General features: G+C 49.9%; 1 protein-coding gene across 2 annotated transcripts in view; it reads left to right on the top strand.

The window, feature by feature from the left end:
- The window catches only part of TOX2 (TOX high mobility group box family member 2), a 133,745-nt gene extending 117,726 nt beyond the window's left edge, over nucleotides 1-16,019 (top strand). Inside the window, exons 4-9 of one of the 2 annotated variants that reach the window (XM_045529186.1) lie at nucleotides 4,328-4,567; nucleotides 7,443-7,670; nucleotides 11,473-11,553; nucleotides 12,385-12,780; nucleotides 13,470-13,597; nucleotides 15,252-16,019. In XM_045529186.1, coding sequence (XP_045385142.1) covers nucleotides 4,328-4,567; nucleotides 7,443-7,670; nucleotides 11,473-11,553; nucleotides 12,385-12,780; nucleotides 13,470-13,597; nucleotides 15,252-15,318 — 1,140 coding nt within the window. In that variant the 3' untranslated portion in view covers nucleotides 15,319-16,019. Of the gene's footprint in view, nucleotides 1-4,327; nucleotides 4,568-7,442; nucleotides 7,671-11,472; nucleotides 11,554-12,384; nucleotides 12,781-13,469; nucleotides 13,598-15,051 lie in introns of both variants that reach the window. The other variant, XM_045529187.1, reaches the window with a different exon arrangement.
- Nucleotides 16,020-17,803: the final 1,784 nt, after the last annotated feature.

Raw genomic sequence — 17,803 nt, 5'->3', positions numbered from 1 at the left:
TTCCTTAGATCTCCTTATGATTAATGTAATAATAAAAAATATATATCATAATATATTAAGAACAGGGTTAGAAACAAAAATCTACCTATCTGCTGTTTACACTTAAAATGATGCCGGACAAAAATAAAACAGTGGAAAAACTGGAGTGATAAGGATAGAAGATAAGATAGGATTTAATACAGAAACATTAATTAAGGCAAAGATGCTTATATTTTTTTTAGAACAAGAAAAGCCATGATGAAGACATAGCGTTCTGGGACATTTAACTTTATGTCAGGAATGTAAGGAAGAAAACCTATTTAAATTTTATAGCCAAACTAAGGGGAGCACAACAGGAATGGCAGGCTTGAACCCATTTTTCTTGAGATTTCAAAGCTAAAATTGCCCAAACTGTTTCTTGAACAGATATATAGAGAAATTTGTATGGTACAGAGTAAATATTATTTCAGATGTACATAAAAATTTTACAAAAACTGATCATATCCTAAGCTGTAATGAAAACCTCAATACATTCCAAAAAGATAAAATTCTAGGAGTCACGTTCTCTGCTCACAGTAACTAATTAATGAACACATTAAATGAACACATTCTTCCAAATAACTTTAGGGTAACAAAGAAAGTCAAATCTTAAGTACAGAATAGTTTTAAAATATTTATATGATGCAGCTAACATTCTCTTTAGGGGGAAAATCATAGTTATATAGAGAGCAGGCTTTCTCAACCTTAGCATTGTTGACATTTTGGGATACATAATACTTTGTCATGGGGATGAGGGGGGCATCCCTGGCCGCTACCCACTAGATGCCAGTAGCACCCCTCCCCCCAGTTGTCAGAACCCAAAACATCTTCAGACAAATGCCCCCTGTGTGGGAAAATGGCTCTTGTTTGAACACCTGCTCTACATGATTCTATTACTAAAAAAGAAAATGTGAAAATAAATAGTTTAGTTTGAAAGTTAGATAAAAAGAGATATGTGATACCTGAGGTCAACATTAATAGAGAAGAAATCGGAATTTAATTAATGCTCATAAAAGTTGTCAAATTGATTTTTTAAAATATAAGAACTGGTTCTTTGGATAGACAGTTAAAATATATAAACTCCTGAGAAGGAACATTTTTTTTTTTTTTTGAGACAGAGTCTCGCTTTGTTGCCCGGGCTAGAGTGAGTGCCGTGGCGTCAGCCTAGCTCACAGCAACCTCAAACTCCTGGGCTTCAGGGATCCTACTGCCTCAGCCTCCTGGGTAGCTGGGACTACAGGCATGTGCCACCATGCCCGGCTAATTTTTTTTTTCTATATATATATTTTAGTTGGCCAGATAATTTCTTTCTATTTTTTTAGTAGAGACGGGGTCTCGCTCTTGCTCAGGCTGGTCTCGAACTCCTGACCTCGAGCGATCCACCCGCCTCGGCCTCCCAGAGTGCTAGGATTACAGGCGTGAGCCACCGCGCCCGGCCCTGAGAAGGAACATTTTAAAAGGCAACATGTATTCACAGTATTACAATGTTAAAGGGGGATTTAAATATAAAAACCATAGAGTGTATTAAAAATATATTTCAGCTATATGCTATTAAGTATTAATATCTGGATAAGATGGATACTTTTAAATATATTTATATTATATATATATATATTTTTTTTTTTAAGCAAACTGACTCAAGAGAAAATGGAACTAAAATAGAACTATTAGCCATGGAAAATATTATGAAAACAGCAAGCACTGGGCCTCAGGTGGTTTTAGTTCTAAACTCTTTCAGTTCTGTAAGGAAAGAATTTATGTTATTTATACTGTTCCAGGGTATGAAGAAGAAAGCAATTTTCTTTTAGAAAATCTTCATTTTCTAAACACTGTAACAAAACACCAAAAATTTGATAAAGGTAACACTAAGAAATAAAAACTAAGAGATATGTAAGAAAGACAGCTTCTCAGAAATGAAGACACCTTCAAACAAATATGTAGGCAGCGACAGCACTACATTGAATTCAAGGCAAAAAAAGAGATTAAACAGACACTTTATAATAATAAAAAGTTCAATCCATAATGAAGATATAATGGACAGTCTGTCTTCCTTTTGCAATAAAAACCAACATAACATTTCCAAAATAAAAACTTTGAGCACTAACAGGAGATTTTGATGGAAGCAGAAAAGTTGTGGGTGACCTAGACAAGCCTGTGTCAGATTAAAGGGCCAAAAGTAAGAAAGGAATATAAATAATAGAATCGTCACTGATTGAATAGATAAATATTGTAGTGCTGTATTCATCTGCAAACACAGCCTACTTTTGCCTGTAAGTACCATGGAATATGAGCCAAAGTTAATCGTATTTGGGTCCCAAAGAAAACCTTAACAAAATCTCAGAATTACAAATAGTACAGACTACATTCTTTGATCACTTTTGTTACTAGAAATTAGTAGCCAAAAGAAAAAAAAAAAGAAAATTAACCACTTAGAAATTTGAGAACTCTTCTCAGACAACTATTGGATCAAAGAGGAAATTAAGATTGAAATGAAAAAGTAAGTCCATAAGAAACAGCAGTAGCAGCCAGGTGCAGCCGCATGTTCCTGTAGTCCCACTGAGGCTCAGGTGGGAGGATCACTTGAGCCCAGGAGTTCGAGGCTGTACTGGGGTCTGATCGTGCCTGTGAATAGCCACTGCACTTCAGCCTGGGCAACACAGCAAGACCTTGTCTCTTAAAAAAAAAAAAAAAAAAGAGCAATCACAGATATCTCTTACATGATGAAGAAATCAATGAATTAAAAATGCAATTCAATAAGCCAGGTACAGAAAGACAAATACTGCATGATCTCACTTATATGTGTAGAATCTATAAATTCAAACTCCTAAAAGTAGAGAGTAGGATGGTGGTTACTAGGGGCTGGGGGGTTTGGGGAAGGTGGAGAATAGGCAGGTGTTGGTCAAAGGATACAAAGTTTCCCTTAGACAGGAGGAATAAATTCTGGAGCTCTGTTGTACAGCCTGGTAACTATAATTAATAATAATATATAGTACATGTGAAAATTGCTAAAAGAGTAGATTTTAAATATTCTCCTTCCAAAAGTGAAATGTGAAATGATGGATATATTAATTAGCTTGATCTAATCATTCCACAGTGTATACATACATCAACACATCACGTTGTATACCATAAATATATATAATTTGTCATTTGTCCATTAAAACATTAAAATACAACTCAAAATTGAGGGGAGAGCAACAATTATAAATCTTTAAAATGCAGGGAAAGGGATTACTAAAGATAAAATGCACTATTAAAGAATTAGAAAACACAGAAGCAGAAGTGATAAATTTGAGATTCGATTCTTTTAAGGAGAAAGGAACCCACACAGAATTGGAAACCCATTAGCTTGCCTAATGAAGAAAAAGTGAGAGGAAAATGCAGATATTTGACTTCAGAAATTAGAAGGGGGAAGTAATCACAGATGCAGAGGAAATAAAAATAATTATAAGATTATGCAAACTGGTATGCTTTGCTGAATGGGCAGTGTATATATATTATATTTAGGTCAAAAAGTATACACTATTCTAAATATATGTTTAGTATGAGAACTGCTTACATGTAAAAATCAGTAGCTTTCTTATATTCCAAAAATAACCAGTCAGAAAATATCACAGGGAATAGAGTTAATAAGAAAGTTACTGAACTATAGGAAGAAAAGTACTAAACTTTTATCAAGGTATTTATTCAATGTATTTAACAAACCCTTATACAATATAAGGCTTACTATTTGCTGGGTACATTTGATCCTTTACAACCCTAGAAGGTAGGTTTGATTATATCCACATTTTACAGATGAAGAAACTGAGGCACAGAGAGGTTAAGTAACTTGGCCAAAGTCACACAGGTGGTAAGTGGCAGGACCAGGATTCAAAACGTAGTTAGCTTCCGGCATCTGTGCTGTTTGTGATTGTGCTGCCTGGTGGATCAGTGCAGAGAGGTACCGTGTTCCAGGAGGGCAGACTCACTAGCATAAAATGCTCTGTTCACAGCCAGATCGAGCTCCCTGGCAAGGGCTGAAGTGCTAACCTTCTGCCCAGGGTGAGTGTCAACACAATGGCCAACTGACAAGGAGCTCTAGGAGCTCCCCTGAGCGCACCGAGTCACGCAGAGATCAGAATCACATGGAGCTCGACCTTGAGATTCACCTGCCAGGGACTCAAGGGGGAGCAGCAGCTCAGCATGGAGCCAGCCCGCCCCCCACCCGCCACTTCTCATCTGCCTGCCTCTCCCCGGAGTCCCGCAACACAGATGTGACGGCATGGCAGGGCGGGTCCTTTCTGACTCAACACGCCCTGTCCTCTCTTAGATCCAGGAGATGGTCCACTCGGAGGTGGCTGCCTACGACTCGGGCCGGCCAGGGCCGCTGCTGGGCCGCCCGGCGATGCTGGCCAGCCACATGGGCGCCCTCAGCCAGTCCCAGCTCATCTCGCAGTTGGGCGTCAGGAGCAGCATCGCCCACAGCTCCCCGTCTCCCCCCGGGAGCAAGTCCGCGACGCCCTCTCCCTCCAGTTCAACTCAGGAGGAGGAGTCGGAAGCCCATTTCAAGGTATGAGGGGCAGAGGGGTAGAGGTGCCAAGCCACGCGGTGCCCTCCCATCGGCGGGGATGGGTCCTATGGGACACGGGCATCAACTCCCTCTAGCAGAGACTAGAAAAGTGGCTGGACCCGGGGTGGGGAACCTGCGGCCTTGGGGCCACACGTGGCCTTCTGGACCCTTGAGTGCGGCCTTTTGACTGAATCCACATTTTACAGAACAAATCCTTTTAATAAATCGCTAACTTTCTGTCCAGGTGACTGTCAACACAATGGCAAACTGTCAAGGAGCTGTAGGAGCTGGAGTTGCCCTAAGCGCACTGAATCATGCAGGGTCAAAGTTGCTTGGAGCTTGACCTTGAGATTCAGGGACCCAAGGGGAAGCTGCAGCCGCCGGACCCTTTGCTTGGAAACCAGGGAAAAGGAAAGTCAGCAGGTGGAGCACCCGGCCCGTGAGGACAGCACCCATGGGGCCTGGGGTATCGTGCTCTGCCTGCTAAAGTTGTCAAGTGTCCTTAGCCAGCTCGGTTCCCTCTTTGTCCCCATGGCCTTGTGCATAAAGCAGAGGCAACTCCAACAAATGTTGAGGGCGTTGGGTGAGAACATGCCGTGAAACCGTGGCCAAGTCTCATTCCTGCATGGCCAGCGGGTCAGTTCTGCAGTATAAATGGCTTCAGCAAGCCCATCAGGGTCGTCTCATGGCCATCTTGGCCTTTTAAAATATTGTGACCAAAACGTGTGGTCCAGCAGAGGGCCCCTCTGGGCCCAGGGTATTCAACACTGACCTAGGGGGGTGCTAAAATGCCCCCCCATTGGGGACCTGCCTCCCCCCAACATCCCTGGAGTCCAGAGTGGTCCAGCCTCTTCAAGAACACATCAGGAATGGGGCCACCACCTGTCCAGGCTCTGGTCCTTTCTTTGCACTGACTCCAAGCCCGCCTCCCGGTTGGGGAGCATCTTGTTTTACTGGGGAGGAAATCAGAGGCCCCGAGAGTCTGGGGATGGGAGCGTTTGCCAGAATCTCTGGCGAGCTGGTGGCAGAATCAAGACTTGACCCTGGGACTCCTGCCTCCGTCATCCTGGAGCCCTTTCTTTTTTGTAAGGGCTTTTGCACGTGGTGGCCCTGCAGAGGCCGGGACAGCAACCACGGTGCCGGTGCCGTGAGACCCTGCCCTCTTGGACTGCGGAAAGGGTGCTTAGCTCCGAATCGTGGTTCAGCTTCATCCTCGGGATAACTCAGCTTTTATCGTAGGCCAAGCAGGGATGGCTTTTAGTTTACTTTTTATGCAACAAACACTCCTAAAACACTCCCTGTGGGCCAGACACTGTTCTAAGCACATAAGTATTTGCCCATGTAATCCTCATAAATAATCCTGTGTGGCAGGTACCATTATTATCTCCACTGGGCAGATGGGGAAACTGAGGCACGGGACAGTTAAGTAACTTATCCAGTGTCACACAGCCGGTAAGAGGCAGAACCAGAATTCAAACCCAGGCAGCTACAGGTGCAGTTGTCACATATGCCCTTGAGGCCCTGCACTGCCACGTCAGTTCAGTCTTCATCAGTACAAGACGCATCTTCGTCCCTTTATCTTGCTTGTGTCTCACCATGGTGCTGGCAGAACTGAGGCTTGGAGAGGGGGGTGGCTGCAGAGAAAGTGTCAGGAACAGAACCAGTGTTGCTGCAGACCTGTCCCTCCCTGCCCCTCAGACGTGGAGGCCTGAGTCATGTCCACTGGCCACCATTCCCCTGTCAGTTCATGGTGTCACCTTCATCTTCTTGGCACACAGAGCCACAGTCTTCGCTTCAGGATCCAGAGCTTTTGACCGAAGTCCTCTGTCCCTGTGTGGCCCCGCGTCCTAACAGAGACCCACTGAGATCTGCAGTTGGCATCCCAACCCCCTCCCCATCCTGGAAGCCCGAAATCAGGTGCTCACAGGATTGTGGTCCTGGAGTCTTTCCAGGATGTGGCCACTGGCTCCAGGATTGACCCACTGACTGTCACATCAGCCTCATTCCTTCCAGCCACCTCACAGCCATCCAGGGAACTAAGCCACCTGTCTGAAGTTGCAACACAGAAATGTGGTGGAGGAGACCAGCTTTTTGTAATCCAGGATAACCTTTGGGGATTATTTGTGATCACAAGAGGAAGAGCAGTTAAGAAAGAGTTATCTATCCCGAACTTCGACACAGGCCCCCAGATGACTGCACATGCCTTCAGTGTCACAGCAAAGCATCGTCTAGCAGGCTCACTCAAGAATTATCTGATTCTCTAGGAGGATGGGCCTTTGCTTTGACTCAATATTCATTATTGATTAGGAGAGTTTACAATTCTGTAAAAGTAGATGTGTTACCTTGGGGGGAGGAAAAAGTGATAGAGATATAAATGATTTTTGTCTGATTACAAGGCAAATTAATTTTGCCCTGTAGAGATGCAAGTGGTTTCTGTCCAGCAGAAAAGATTAAAAGTCCCAGAGGTGATAGTTTTATGGCTCTATAGGACATTAACCAATTTTGCTTGTAATTTAATAATCTAATTCCAGCATTCTTTCAGTGACCATAAAGACTTCTCTTCCTCCTGCATTTCTTTGAATCTACTTTAGTCATGCTGATTCTCTTTCATGAGTTAAAGAAACACCCAGGGATTTTATCCGGGGTGGGGGGCGAGGGGCTGTCTGTCTATTGCCTCCCCCACCTAGCGAGGGGGCAGCCTGGCAGTGCTTGAGCCCTGTGGTGGCAGTGCCTGTCATTGCCTGTGTGTCAGCAGGACTGGACAGGCACTCGGGGCTGTCGAGCAAAGTCCGGCTTGGCCGAGGGCTGCGTGGATCACTTTCAGCAGGTGGCCTTTAGGCTTCTTTGGTTTTCTGATTTCCTCTCCCCCGGGCAGATCTCTGGAGAAAAAAGACCCTCAGCTGACCCAGGAAAAAAGGCCAAGAACCCCAAAAAGAAGAAAAAGAAGGACCCCAACGAGCCACAGAAGCCTGTGTCAGCCTACGCGCTCTTCTTCAGAGACACTCAGGCCGCCATCAAGGGACAGAACCCCAGCGCCACCTTCGGGGATGTGTCCAAGATCGTGGCCTCCATGTGGGACAGCTTGGGAGAGGAGCAGAAGCAGGTGAGCCCCCGTCCCTTTCTGGGCCATCCTCTTTGTGGTCCTAGAGCCAGGGACAGACTTTGGAGGGCCGAAACCAAGCCCCGCCTCTGGGATGAGAGACTCTCGCAGAGTCCTTCCTGGGCTCAGTTTGCCCATCTGTAAACTGGGAAGCTAGGTTCCTTCTAGTTCTACTACGACCAGCTGTGCTCACTAGTGCCATCCTGGCTCTGTGCTTCTCCATCTATGAAGTGAGAATAGGCACCTCGTCCATCTTGTCCTCCAGCCTGAAAGTCTGGAGTCCAGCCCAGAGCTTCCTACCCCACTGACCATGTGCCTGTGGCCTCCTCTGAAGGCCTCCAGGGGGAATAGAGAGCACAACCAGCTCATAGGCAAATGCAATGACCAGTCGTGTGCTGTGTGACTTCAGACTGACCACCTAACCTCTCTGAGCCTCTGTTTTCCTATCTGTAAAACAGAGGTGCTGGCTGCCATTCTTTGAACTCCTGTCTGGGCTGAGTGCTGTGCTGGGCTCTCCTCTCCACTATGTCACTGAATCCGTACAAGACACCAAGAGGCTAAGTGACTTGCCCAGGGTCACCACTGGGAATCAGGGGACAGACAGGATTTGCATTCAGACCTGTAGAACTAAGAAACTCACTGAGGCTATGAGCGTAAGAGATAATAATTAAATAGCAGATAAGTAAATGCAAAATTACATTTGTGATTGTGTCATGTGCCAAGAGGGTACATGGTACATGAGAGTGAAAAGAGAGGGAACAGACATAGTCCTGGGGGTCAGGTCTCCGGGTGAGACCTGAGGGTGAGCTTCCCTAGGGAGGGGAAGCACCCCGGGTAGGGAGGCCTGGCAAGGGAAGGACAAGCACGTATGAATGAGTAGAGACCAGGATGCCCAGGGAGGAGACAGTGTCACCCTGGCAGAGACAGAGCTGGCGAGGAGGGCAGGGCCCTTGCAGGCCTTGGAAGGAGTCCGTCCTCATGCTGAGAGCAGAGGAACCGACTGAAGAATTTCATGCACAGGAGGGGCCGGTGTGGCTGCATAAGGCGGTGTAAGCGGATGTGGCCGGTCCCACAGTCATGCACAGGGGAGAGGACGGTGGCCTGGACGAGGTGTTTGGGGTAGGGGACCCAGAGCGTGTCATGGAAGTCACCTCCTTGGATCTGGGTTGTGTTCTGGGTAAACGGAGATGCCTTTTACTGAGATGGGAGACACAGGAAGAGCAGCAGGCTTGAGGCCAGGGAGAGAGATTATTGCCTTATTGTAAATGTCTCCTTTTTCACATTCTAAAATTTTTAATAATTTTAGAATGTATTATAGTATAAATGGTCTATTTGTGAGATCACCCCAAAATCTGCTGGTAGGGGAGTGGGGAAGTGAGACAGGGAAAGGAAGTCAGATTGTCAAAGAAGCTACCACTGCGGGCGACAGGAACGTGACCCCGTGGGGAACTCGGGGGCCAGCACAGAACCCGCCATACCCTAGAGTGACCCCATCTGAGGGGGAGGGGTGCTGGGGTGGACACCAGCTTTTGTCGTTCACTGGTTGAGAGCTGCTCCAGGGGACATTAATTCTCCAGCACTCCTGGCCTGCTGTGCACATGGCAGACCAGGCTGCTGCTACCAGCACAAACACTCAGGCAAAGGGTCACCGGGACACCGTTGGTGGTTGGAAGCTGAGCTCATGTGTAGTACAGTGGTAAGGGCCTAGGGGATAAGGGACAGGGCACTGCCAGCCTCTGCCGCAAGGACGTTTGTCATTTTCACTGGTTTGTTGGCATCCATTCTCCTTCCTAAGAAGACCTCAGTTTCTTTGGTGGCAGGGGGAATTCCCTCTCCCTTTTGTACACAGTCTGAGGGGACAGTGGTCTCGGGTGCTCTGTCCCCAGACACTGACACTCCTTCCAGCAGAGGCTGCCTCTGACCCCATTCAGCGCAGCCCAGGGGCCAGCGAAGGTGGTTGAGGGTCCTTACCACCTGCATTGGTCCTATTTCTGAGTTTTTAATTCATTTTTCTTGACCTTTCTGGTGTATTTTTTTTAATCCAAGAACTTGTTATGTATTTATTCCCATCCAATAATTGGTATATCTCTCCTTTTACACAATACATTAAAAAATGACATAGTTTTTTTCACATTTTTCTGGCAGATTATTGTTGATGTATAAAAAAGTTAAGAATTTATTTTGTACCTACCCACCTGGCTAAACTATTTTATTTCTGATCATTTTAAATTAATTCCTGGGTCTTCCAGGTTAATACACACACACACACACACACATACATATCTCCCTATCTACATATATATGTATATGTCTATTAATACACATGTGTGTATATATACATTACAAATGATGATGATGATAATTTTTTCTCTTTATTTTTGTCTCATTTCCCATATTTATATTTCTAATTTTATTTTCTTTCCCTAGCTACTCTGACTAGGATTCTAAAAAAATATGTTCAATAATGATGGGGATAATGGTCTTCTTACTTTTTTTGGATTACTTCTCGTGTTTCACTATTAAATAAGGCTGGCTGATAGCTTGTACCTGTTTTTTTTAATCACATTAAGAAATTTTATGTATAGTCCTATTTTACTAATAATCAAGGGATGTGTTATTGAGAAAATTATAGGAAACAAACAAACAAGAAAAAAATCCCACTTCTCCCCAAAAGTTCCAAGCGTGGCTGATTAATGGGAAAGCTCTTTCAAAGCATCAAAGAACAGATGATTCTAGAGCTTAGAAAAATGAAAACCTTCACAAGTCTTTATACACAATGTAATCTTGGCACAAAGACATAATGAAGCTAACTGTATCAATTAGTTTTGAATGTGTAACAAACAATTCCAAAACTTAATGGCTTCAAACAACAACCATTTATTCAACTCAGAATTCTGAGGGCCCATGAGTTGTGCTGGGCTCAGCTGAATGGTTCTTCTGCTACACTTAGCTGGGCTCACCCCTGTGTCTATAGTCAGCTGCCAGTAAATTAAGCAGCTCTGCTTCTAGGAGTTGTATGGCTACCAGTTAAGAGCAGTGGGAACTCAAAGGTTGTGGGTTCATATCCCACCAGAGTCGAAATGAAAATTTTATAAAAAATAAAGAGCAGTGGGGCCAAACTGGGCCATGTGTCTCTCATCATCCAGCAGTCTAGCTCAGGCTTGTTCACATAGCAACTCAGAGTTCCAAGAACAGCAAGAGGACAAGCCCCAGTGTGTAAGCACTTTTCCAGTCTCTGCTTGCATCAAATTTGCTCTCTTCCTGTTGGCCAAAGCAAATCTTGAGGCCAAGCCCCATGTCATGGTGGGAGGGTTCTACCAAAAGGTATGGACACAAGGCGGTGTGAGTACACTGGCCTCTCCTATAATAACATATGAACCTAGGTCTAAAATGCCTAATAAAAATATTAGCAAATGGAATCCAGATTCACATACTATGAATGAGTAGGGTTCATTCTAGGATGCAAAGACAGTGCAACATTAAGACATCTGCACTGTGCTGGATCAAAATAGGGGCCTTGTCTTTTTATAGTCAGTGTGCTGGTGTGACCTGGAGGCCCAGAGAGGTGAAGCATGTTTCCCAAGGGCACAGAGCAACTTGGCTGAGGAATTGGGATATACCCTGGTCTCCATAATCCCTGTGCAGTTCTCCTAGAAGGGGGCTGGTGGGTGACTGACCCAGTTTCTGATCCCAACACCCCCATCCATGCATGGCCCTCAAATCCACACCTTCCCATCCCAGGCTCCTGCCCTGTGTCTCGTCTATAACATTCTCCCCAGCGTTGCCCGTGTGTTGGATCTTTCAGGCCTATAAGAGGAAGACTGAAGCAGCGAAAAAGGAATATCTGAAGGCTCTGGCCGCCTACAGGGCTAGCCTCGTCTCCAAGGTAATGCCTGGAATCCCCAGGCATAGCCCTGATTGGGGGATGGGGTGCACCAGAGGGAGAGAGTGAGGACTGGGGCCCACGGGAGTGGTCAGCACCACAGGTCTTGGAAAGAGTGGGTGAGACCAACATGGCCGCGTCTACAGTGCACATATGCTGCACCATGCTCACTCTGGGCGTTTTACATGCATCTCACGTCATCGAATTCTTCAAGACTGTAGTGCCCAGAGGGGTTAAGCGGCTTCCCTGAAACTATCCAGTTTGTTAAAGTGGCTGTGCTAGGATTCAACCCAGTTTTGCCAGTTTTCAAATTTTGGCCTTCACTCCTGACCACTGGTGGGGTTCAGGACATGCTACCCCCAAATATGGCATCTCATCACCACACTCTCTGCCCCTTCTGTCAACACCAGCAACGCAAGAGGCGAGGTGTGGCTGTGGATGTGTGGCCCAAGTAGAGGTGGATGTTGTCCTGGAAGCTGTCACAGAGGAGATGGCATCTGTGTTGGGCCACAAAGGCCAAGGAAAGAGGGTGTTTGAGGTTGGGGGAATGCCACGTGTGAAGGCAGGGGCTGGGAGGACGGCGTGTCTGGGTGATGCTGGGTCCACTGGCCCCGCTGAGGAGTGGGGGACCCCCCCTGTGGGCAGAGGAGCCCCCCAGGGATAAAAGCAGGGGCTGAGTGGATGGTCAGAGGCAAGTGTACTAGGGAGCCTGCGTTAGCTCTGGTTACAGGGCCAGCCGGGGGCCGTGCCAGAGGGTTGCCGAGCCACCTGGCCTCACGGCCCAAGTTCTGGCTTACCCCTCTTCTCCAGTGACGGGTTTCTGTCTCCTTCCAGAGCTCCCCAGACCAAGGTGAGACCAAGAGCACTCAGGTGAACCCACCAGCCAAAATGCTGCCACCCAAGCAGCCCATGTACGCCATGCCGGGCCTGGCTTCCTTCCTGACGCCGTCGGACCTGCAGGCCTTCCGCAGCGGGGCCTCTCCTGCCAGCCTCGCCCGGACGCTGGGCTCCAAGTCACTGCTGCCTGGCCTCAGCGCGTCCCCGCCGCCGCCACCCTCCTTCCCGCTCAGCCCCCCACTGCACCAGCAGCTGCCACTGCCCCCCCACGCACAGGGCGCCCTGCTCAGCCCACCTGTCAGCATGTCCCCAGCCCCCCAGGCCCCTGTCCTGCCCACCCCCATGGCACTCCAGGTGCAGCTGGCGATGAGCCCCTCACCTCCAGGGCCACAGGTAAGCAGGGTGGAGTAGGAATGAGCCCTTCTGCGACCCCACGTGGGGAGGGGAAGCGGCTTGGAGTTTCAGATCCTGGCCTTGCCACTCACCAGCGATGGGACCTCAGCCTTGGCACCTAACCCATCTTTGCCTCAGCTGTGACATGGGTCTGGTACACCTCACCTGAGACATAACTGGCTGTCAGGAATTGGCGACAAGTTGCCAGGCAGATTCTTGGGCTATTCCAGGCCCTCCCTCCCACACGCCTTGTCCATCCCAGCTCCCTGGCCCCAGGAGCTGGGGCCACCATGGCTTCTGCCAGATTAGCCTTAGTCCCTGGCTCTCCCCAAAGCCTTCAAGGCCTGGCCCCTGACTGTTACAAGGGTCACACAGCCCTTGGAAGGTGTTCGGCCCAGTGACTCCATTTTACAGATTGGGAAACTGTGGCCCAGAAAGGGAGATGCCCTTAAAGCAAAGTCTGTCCCCCCCGATTCAGCTCAGACAAGGGTTGAATATGTTGAAACATGCTGTGCAGGGGGAAAGGAAGATGCATGGGAAGCAGAGTGGACACTGCCTGTGACCCAGAGGAAGTGTCCCTGCAGAGCAAGGATGCCCTCAGCACCGGGTCCCCTCCCCACCCCCCTGGACCGCCTGAGACAGCGCACCCTCATCTTTCCTCAACCCACCGTGTCCTCCTTCCTCTGCAGGACTTCCCCCACATCTCTGAGTTCCCCGGCAGCTCAGGCCCCCGCTCTCCTGGCCCATCCAACGCCACGAGCAGCGGGGACTGGGACAGCAGTTACCCCAGCGGGGAGTGTGGCATCAGCACCTGCAGGTCAGTCCTCGCCCGTCGCGCCACTGGTCCTGCCTCCGTCCTGCTGGCACGGCAGAGTGGGAATGGGATGCCCAGGGGAAGGGGCCTGGGTGCAGCCCTGTAGTCACTGCCAGCCCTGCGGGGGACAGGGTAGAGCCTTAAGGAGAAGCCCTGGATGGGGAGGCCTGCTTGGGAAATGAGGCTGTCTTCAGTCTTGCTTGTTTTCTTCCCTCCATGTGACATTCACAGAGGGGTCCTGTGTCTCAGGCCAGGTTCCCTAGAGGCAGAGCCTGAGGAAGGAGGGAATAGGTGCCCGGGATCATGTGTTGTGGAGTCGCGTTTGAGGAGAAGGGGGTGAGGGAGGCAGACAGGGCAGGGGCAGGAGCTGGCAAGGATGTGGCCTCAGCTGGACCCCAGCTCCCACCGGGTCCCACGGGAGCCCTGGAGCATGACGGTACCTCAGGGAGTGCAGAATGGGGCCCACCTATGCGCCGGGACCTGGCTGTGTGTACCCCTGTGTCCGTCGGGCCTTGGCTGTGGGCTCCCCTGGGGCAGTGTAGCCCCCTGGGCAGGGCGGTCCCCATTCAGCCACAGGCAGTCCTCTGGGGAAGAGGGCAGCTGACAATGCAGGACAGGGGACCAACTGCCCAGACTCTGGCGTCTGGGGCTCCTTCCTGGTGCTTGGTGGGCCTCCTGCCTCAGGCCCCCTCTCCCGTCCTGTGTTCTTAGCCTTTCAAACGCTGTCCCAGTGACAGCTCCACAGCCTGGAAGGCGCAGCACCATGTTTAGTGGCCATCTCTGCGGCTGGCGCCAGCTGCCCCTAGCCCGGGGTGTGGGCCTCCCGGCTCAAGGCTCCCCCCCTGCCAAGGTCGCCAGTGCTCTGGGTACTGCACAAGCCAGCAGGGCACGTGCCCCCTTTCCAACGTGCCTGGGGAGAGCTTCTACATGGGTGAGCAAGGATTCCCTCCCCGCACCCTGAGCAGGTGCAGACCCTCCTACCCCAGCCCTTCCCCTCACCGGGGGAAGCCGAGGCAATGTCTTTAGTGGACATCACAGAATGGCAGAGCTTCCTGAGGCTGGCCCTTCGCTCCCAGCGTGGAGGTCGGACCACAGCAGTGCCCTGTTTTAAAAACATAAAAATCACCTGTCCTCCCTTAATCCAGTTTGAAATTTACAAATGAAAATCCTGCAATTAAAAACCGACATGAGAGCCATGGTGACGCTGGCATGGGCTTCCATGCAGGACAGACACACTGCTGCCCTTCCTCCCAGAGCTGAGGGCCCGGTGGTCCCTGCTGGGATTCCAGGAGGGGCTTGTCTCTGCGAGGTGGGTGGTCCGGGAGGGCATGGCCCTGTGTTCCTCTGCAGAGGGGCTGCTGGATCAGGCGGAGTGACGGGCCAGAGTGCAGCCGTCCTGGTGCTCCCCAGGCCGGGGTGGGCTCAGCAGCTCTGACAGCCCCTCCTCTCTCCCACAGCCTGCTCCCCAGGGACAAATCACTCTACCTCACCTAAGCCCGCCTCCCCCCCTCCCTGAGGCTCACTGGAAGGGCGCTGCTCCGGGCCTGAAGGGCTGACAGCAGAAAAGAGGCGTTGGCAGGAGGCAGGGTGACTGATCCGAGAGAGCAGTGACACACCAATGCCCCAGGGCTGAGTCTCTCCCTCGACCTCCCACCAGACTCTGCAGAGGCGGCCCACTGCCCGCCGCCAGCCCAAAGAACCTGCAGGAACCTTCTGCCCGCTGACCTGCTTGCTCCAGGGTAGCTGTGGACCCCGCTCCTCACCCTGCACACGGTACCCTACATCTGGATGCCTGGCCCCAGCCCCAGCCCACGTGGGCTGCCCCTGGCGGGGTCTCTTACCAACAGACACCCACCCTAGATGCATGGGCCAGGGGGCCGGGCCCGCCATGGACGTGCACATAACGGTTTTCCAGTGTGAACAAAAGAGTATGAAACCTATGAACTGTTGGCTCCGTGTAAGTAGTTGGCTAAGTGTTTTAGAACCGTGCTGAAGACATCTGTAAGATTATTTTGTGGGGGAAAAAGTAGTTTCCTTTAAGGTAAAAAAGCATTTTATATGACCCTTAGCACATTTTTTTTTAAGTTTTATCTTAAGGGAGACGTGCACAAAAGCGGCCGCCAAACCATTTCGTTGTCTGCATAGCCAGAACCGGACAGTGACAGCCACCCTTGGAGGGTCGCTCTTTTCCTTTAACCATATGTCCATCTATTTAAAATTGCCAACGATGACCTTTGTCTATTTATGAAGAAACCTTGAGAACAAAGTTGCAGCTTCTCATAACGTGTGTGTGGTTTTGGGGTTTGGTTTTGGTTTTGGTTCTTGACGTTGTTTGCAGCTGTTTCCTGGCCCTGGCGAATGTGTGTCTCGGTGCCCAGTGCTTCTCTCGACTCTCTTTATAATAAAACTTCTGAAAAGTTGAAAACAAGTCTGTGTCTTCTTGCGCTTTGTGAGCCTGGGCCGGGCCTCCTGAAGTGGCATTTGGTGGTGGCTTGGCCAGGACAGAGCCCCTCATGGCAGACAGACCTGGGGAACAGTCTCCCTTGCCATTCGCCAGCCCACGTGGGTCTGCGTGTGGGTGACAGGGCCACCCTGACCTCAGTCTTGCTGTGTAAAGAAGTGAGGTAAAAACGGTGCAGACCCATGGGGTTCTGGTGATGATGGGTAGAGAGCCACCACACCAGAGTGGCATCAGCAGGTGACAGTGGCAACCCCCCGCCAAGCCCCTCGAGGATGGGGTCTCGCAGGCTGGTGGAGATGAGGGAGCCCCGGGAGGGGGCCAGGGGGCTTCTTCAAACCTGAGTGTAGGCAGTATCCTAGGCTTCCCAGCAGATGTTAGGTGGTGGCACTTAAAAAAAAGTAATAATAGTAATGTGACTGTTGCACATCTGGAAAATAACGATCGCTTGGTGTGAAGGAGTCGGTGGGAGGCTGCAGGCTGCTGCACCGACTGGTGACACAGCTGCTTTGAGGTGGGGGCAGGTGCCCCTGTTCCCAGCCAGGCCCGTGACCCTGACGGAGAAGCCCCCATGTTCACGACGGCTCTCAGGGCCTCGTGTTCTCCGCTCAGGGGCGACCCCTCCGGGAGTGGGGTGCAATTTCTCTGTGAGCAGCTTCCTCACTGGGGGGCGTTTTGTAATCCACCTTGGAAAAAGAAGAAAGAAACCCCAAACAAACAAAAACAACCTGCCTCACGTCAGTGCAGCACCGCGACGTGGAGCGTGAATATTTCATGTGGTTACGGTTTCCGTTCCTGTGTGGAGCTTGTCAGTAACACGATGATGGCTTAGGCAGTTTAATATTTGACTCTTGCTTTCATATTTAAGAAAACAGCGGCACTGGGATCCACGCAGACAGCCACGATAACAGGCGTGCGGGGCCATCCGACCCGTGCCTCTGAGGTGGGCCCGCTGCTACCCCCGGGGCTGCGCCAGGAGCTCAGAGTCCTTGGGAAGTGTCCACACCGCAAGGTGCCTCTCGGCTGCACGGGCCACCCAGAGACCCCAACGGAATCTCAGTTCCCTGCTGTGGACATCAGGGACTGCAGTGGACATCAGGGACTGCAGTGTGGGTGTGTGCTGTGGCCCCAGAGGGTGGGCACAGAGCCAGTAGTTCAATGGACCCCGCCAAAATGCTGCTTTGGGGCCATGAAGCGAACATGGGTTGTCTCAGTCCGTTTGGGCTGCCATAACAGAATGCCGTCCGGGGTGGGGAACCTGCAGCCTTCTGATTTCAAGATTGCTCTTTTTTAAGCACCAAAGGAAGCAGAAAAGGCTCATCTTTCTCTACTGCACCCCTTTTAATAAAAGATTTGCTCTGTAAAATTTGGATTCAGTCCAAAGGCTGTACTTAAGGACCTTGAAGGCCATGTGTGGCCTTAAGGCTGCAGGTTGCCCAAGTGGCTTATGACAATAGAAATTTATTACTCATAGTTCTAGAGGCCAGGAGGTCCAAGGTCAAGGCTCCAGCAGATTTGGTGTCTGGTGAGGGCCCACTTCCTGGTTCATGGACGTCCATCCTCTGGCTGTGTCCTCACGTAGCAGGAGAGCGTGGGGAGCTCTTAGCAGAATCCCAGTCAGGAGGGGTCTACCCTCGGGACCTGCTCATCTCCCAAAGGCCCCACCTCCAAATGCCATCATATCAGGGGTTAAGAGGTCAACATACGAATTTTGGGAGGACGTAGGAATTCGGTCCACAGCACCGACTGCA

This window comes from Lemur catta, chromosome 17 (genome assembly GCF_020740605.2).
Source record: "Lemur catta isolate mLemCat1 chromosome 17, mLemCat1.pri, whole genome shotgun sequence".
Lineage (NCBI taxonomy): Eukaryota > Metazoa > Chordata > Mammalia > Primates > Lemuridae > Lemur > Lemur catta.
Note: the sequence above shows the minus strand (reverse complement) of the source record. Positions and strands in the feature narration are given on the sequence as shown.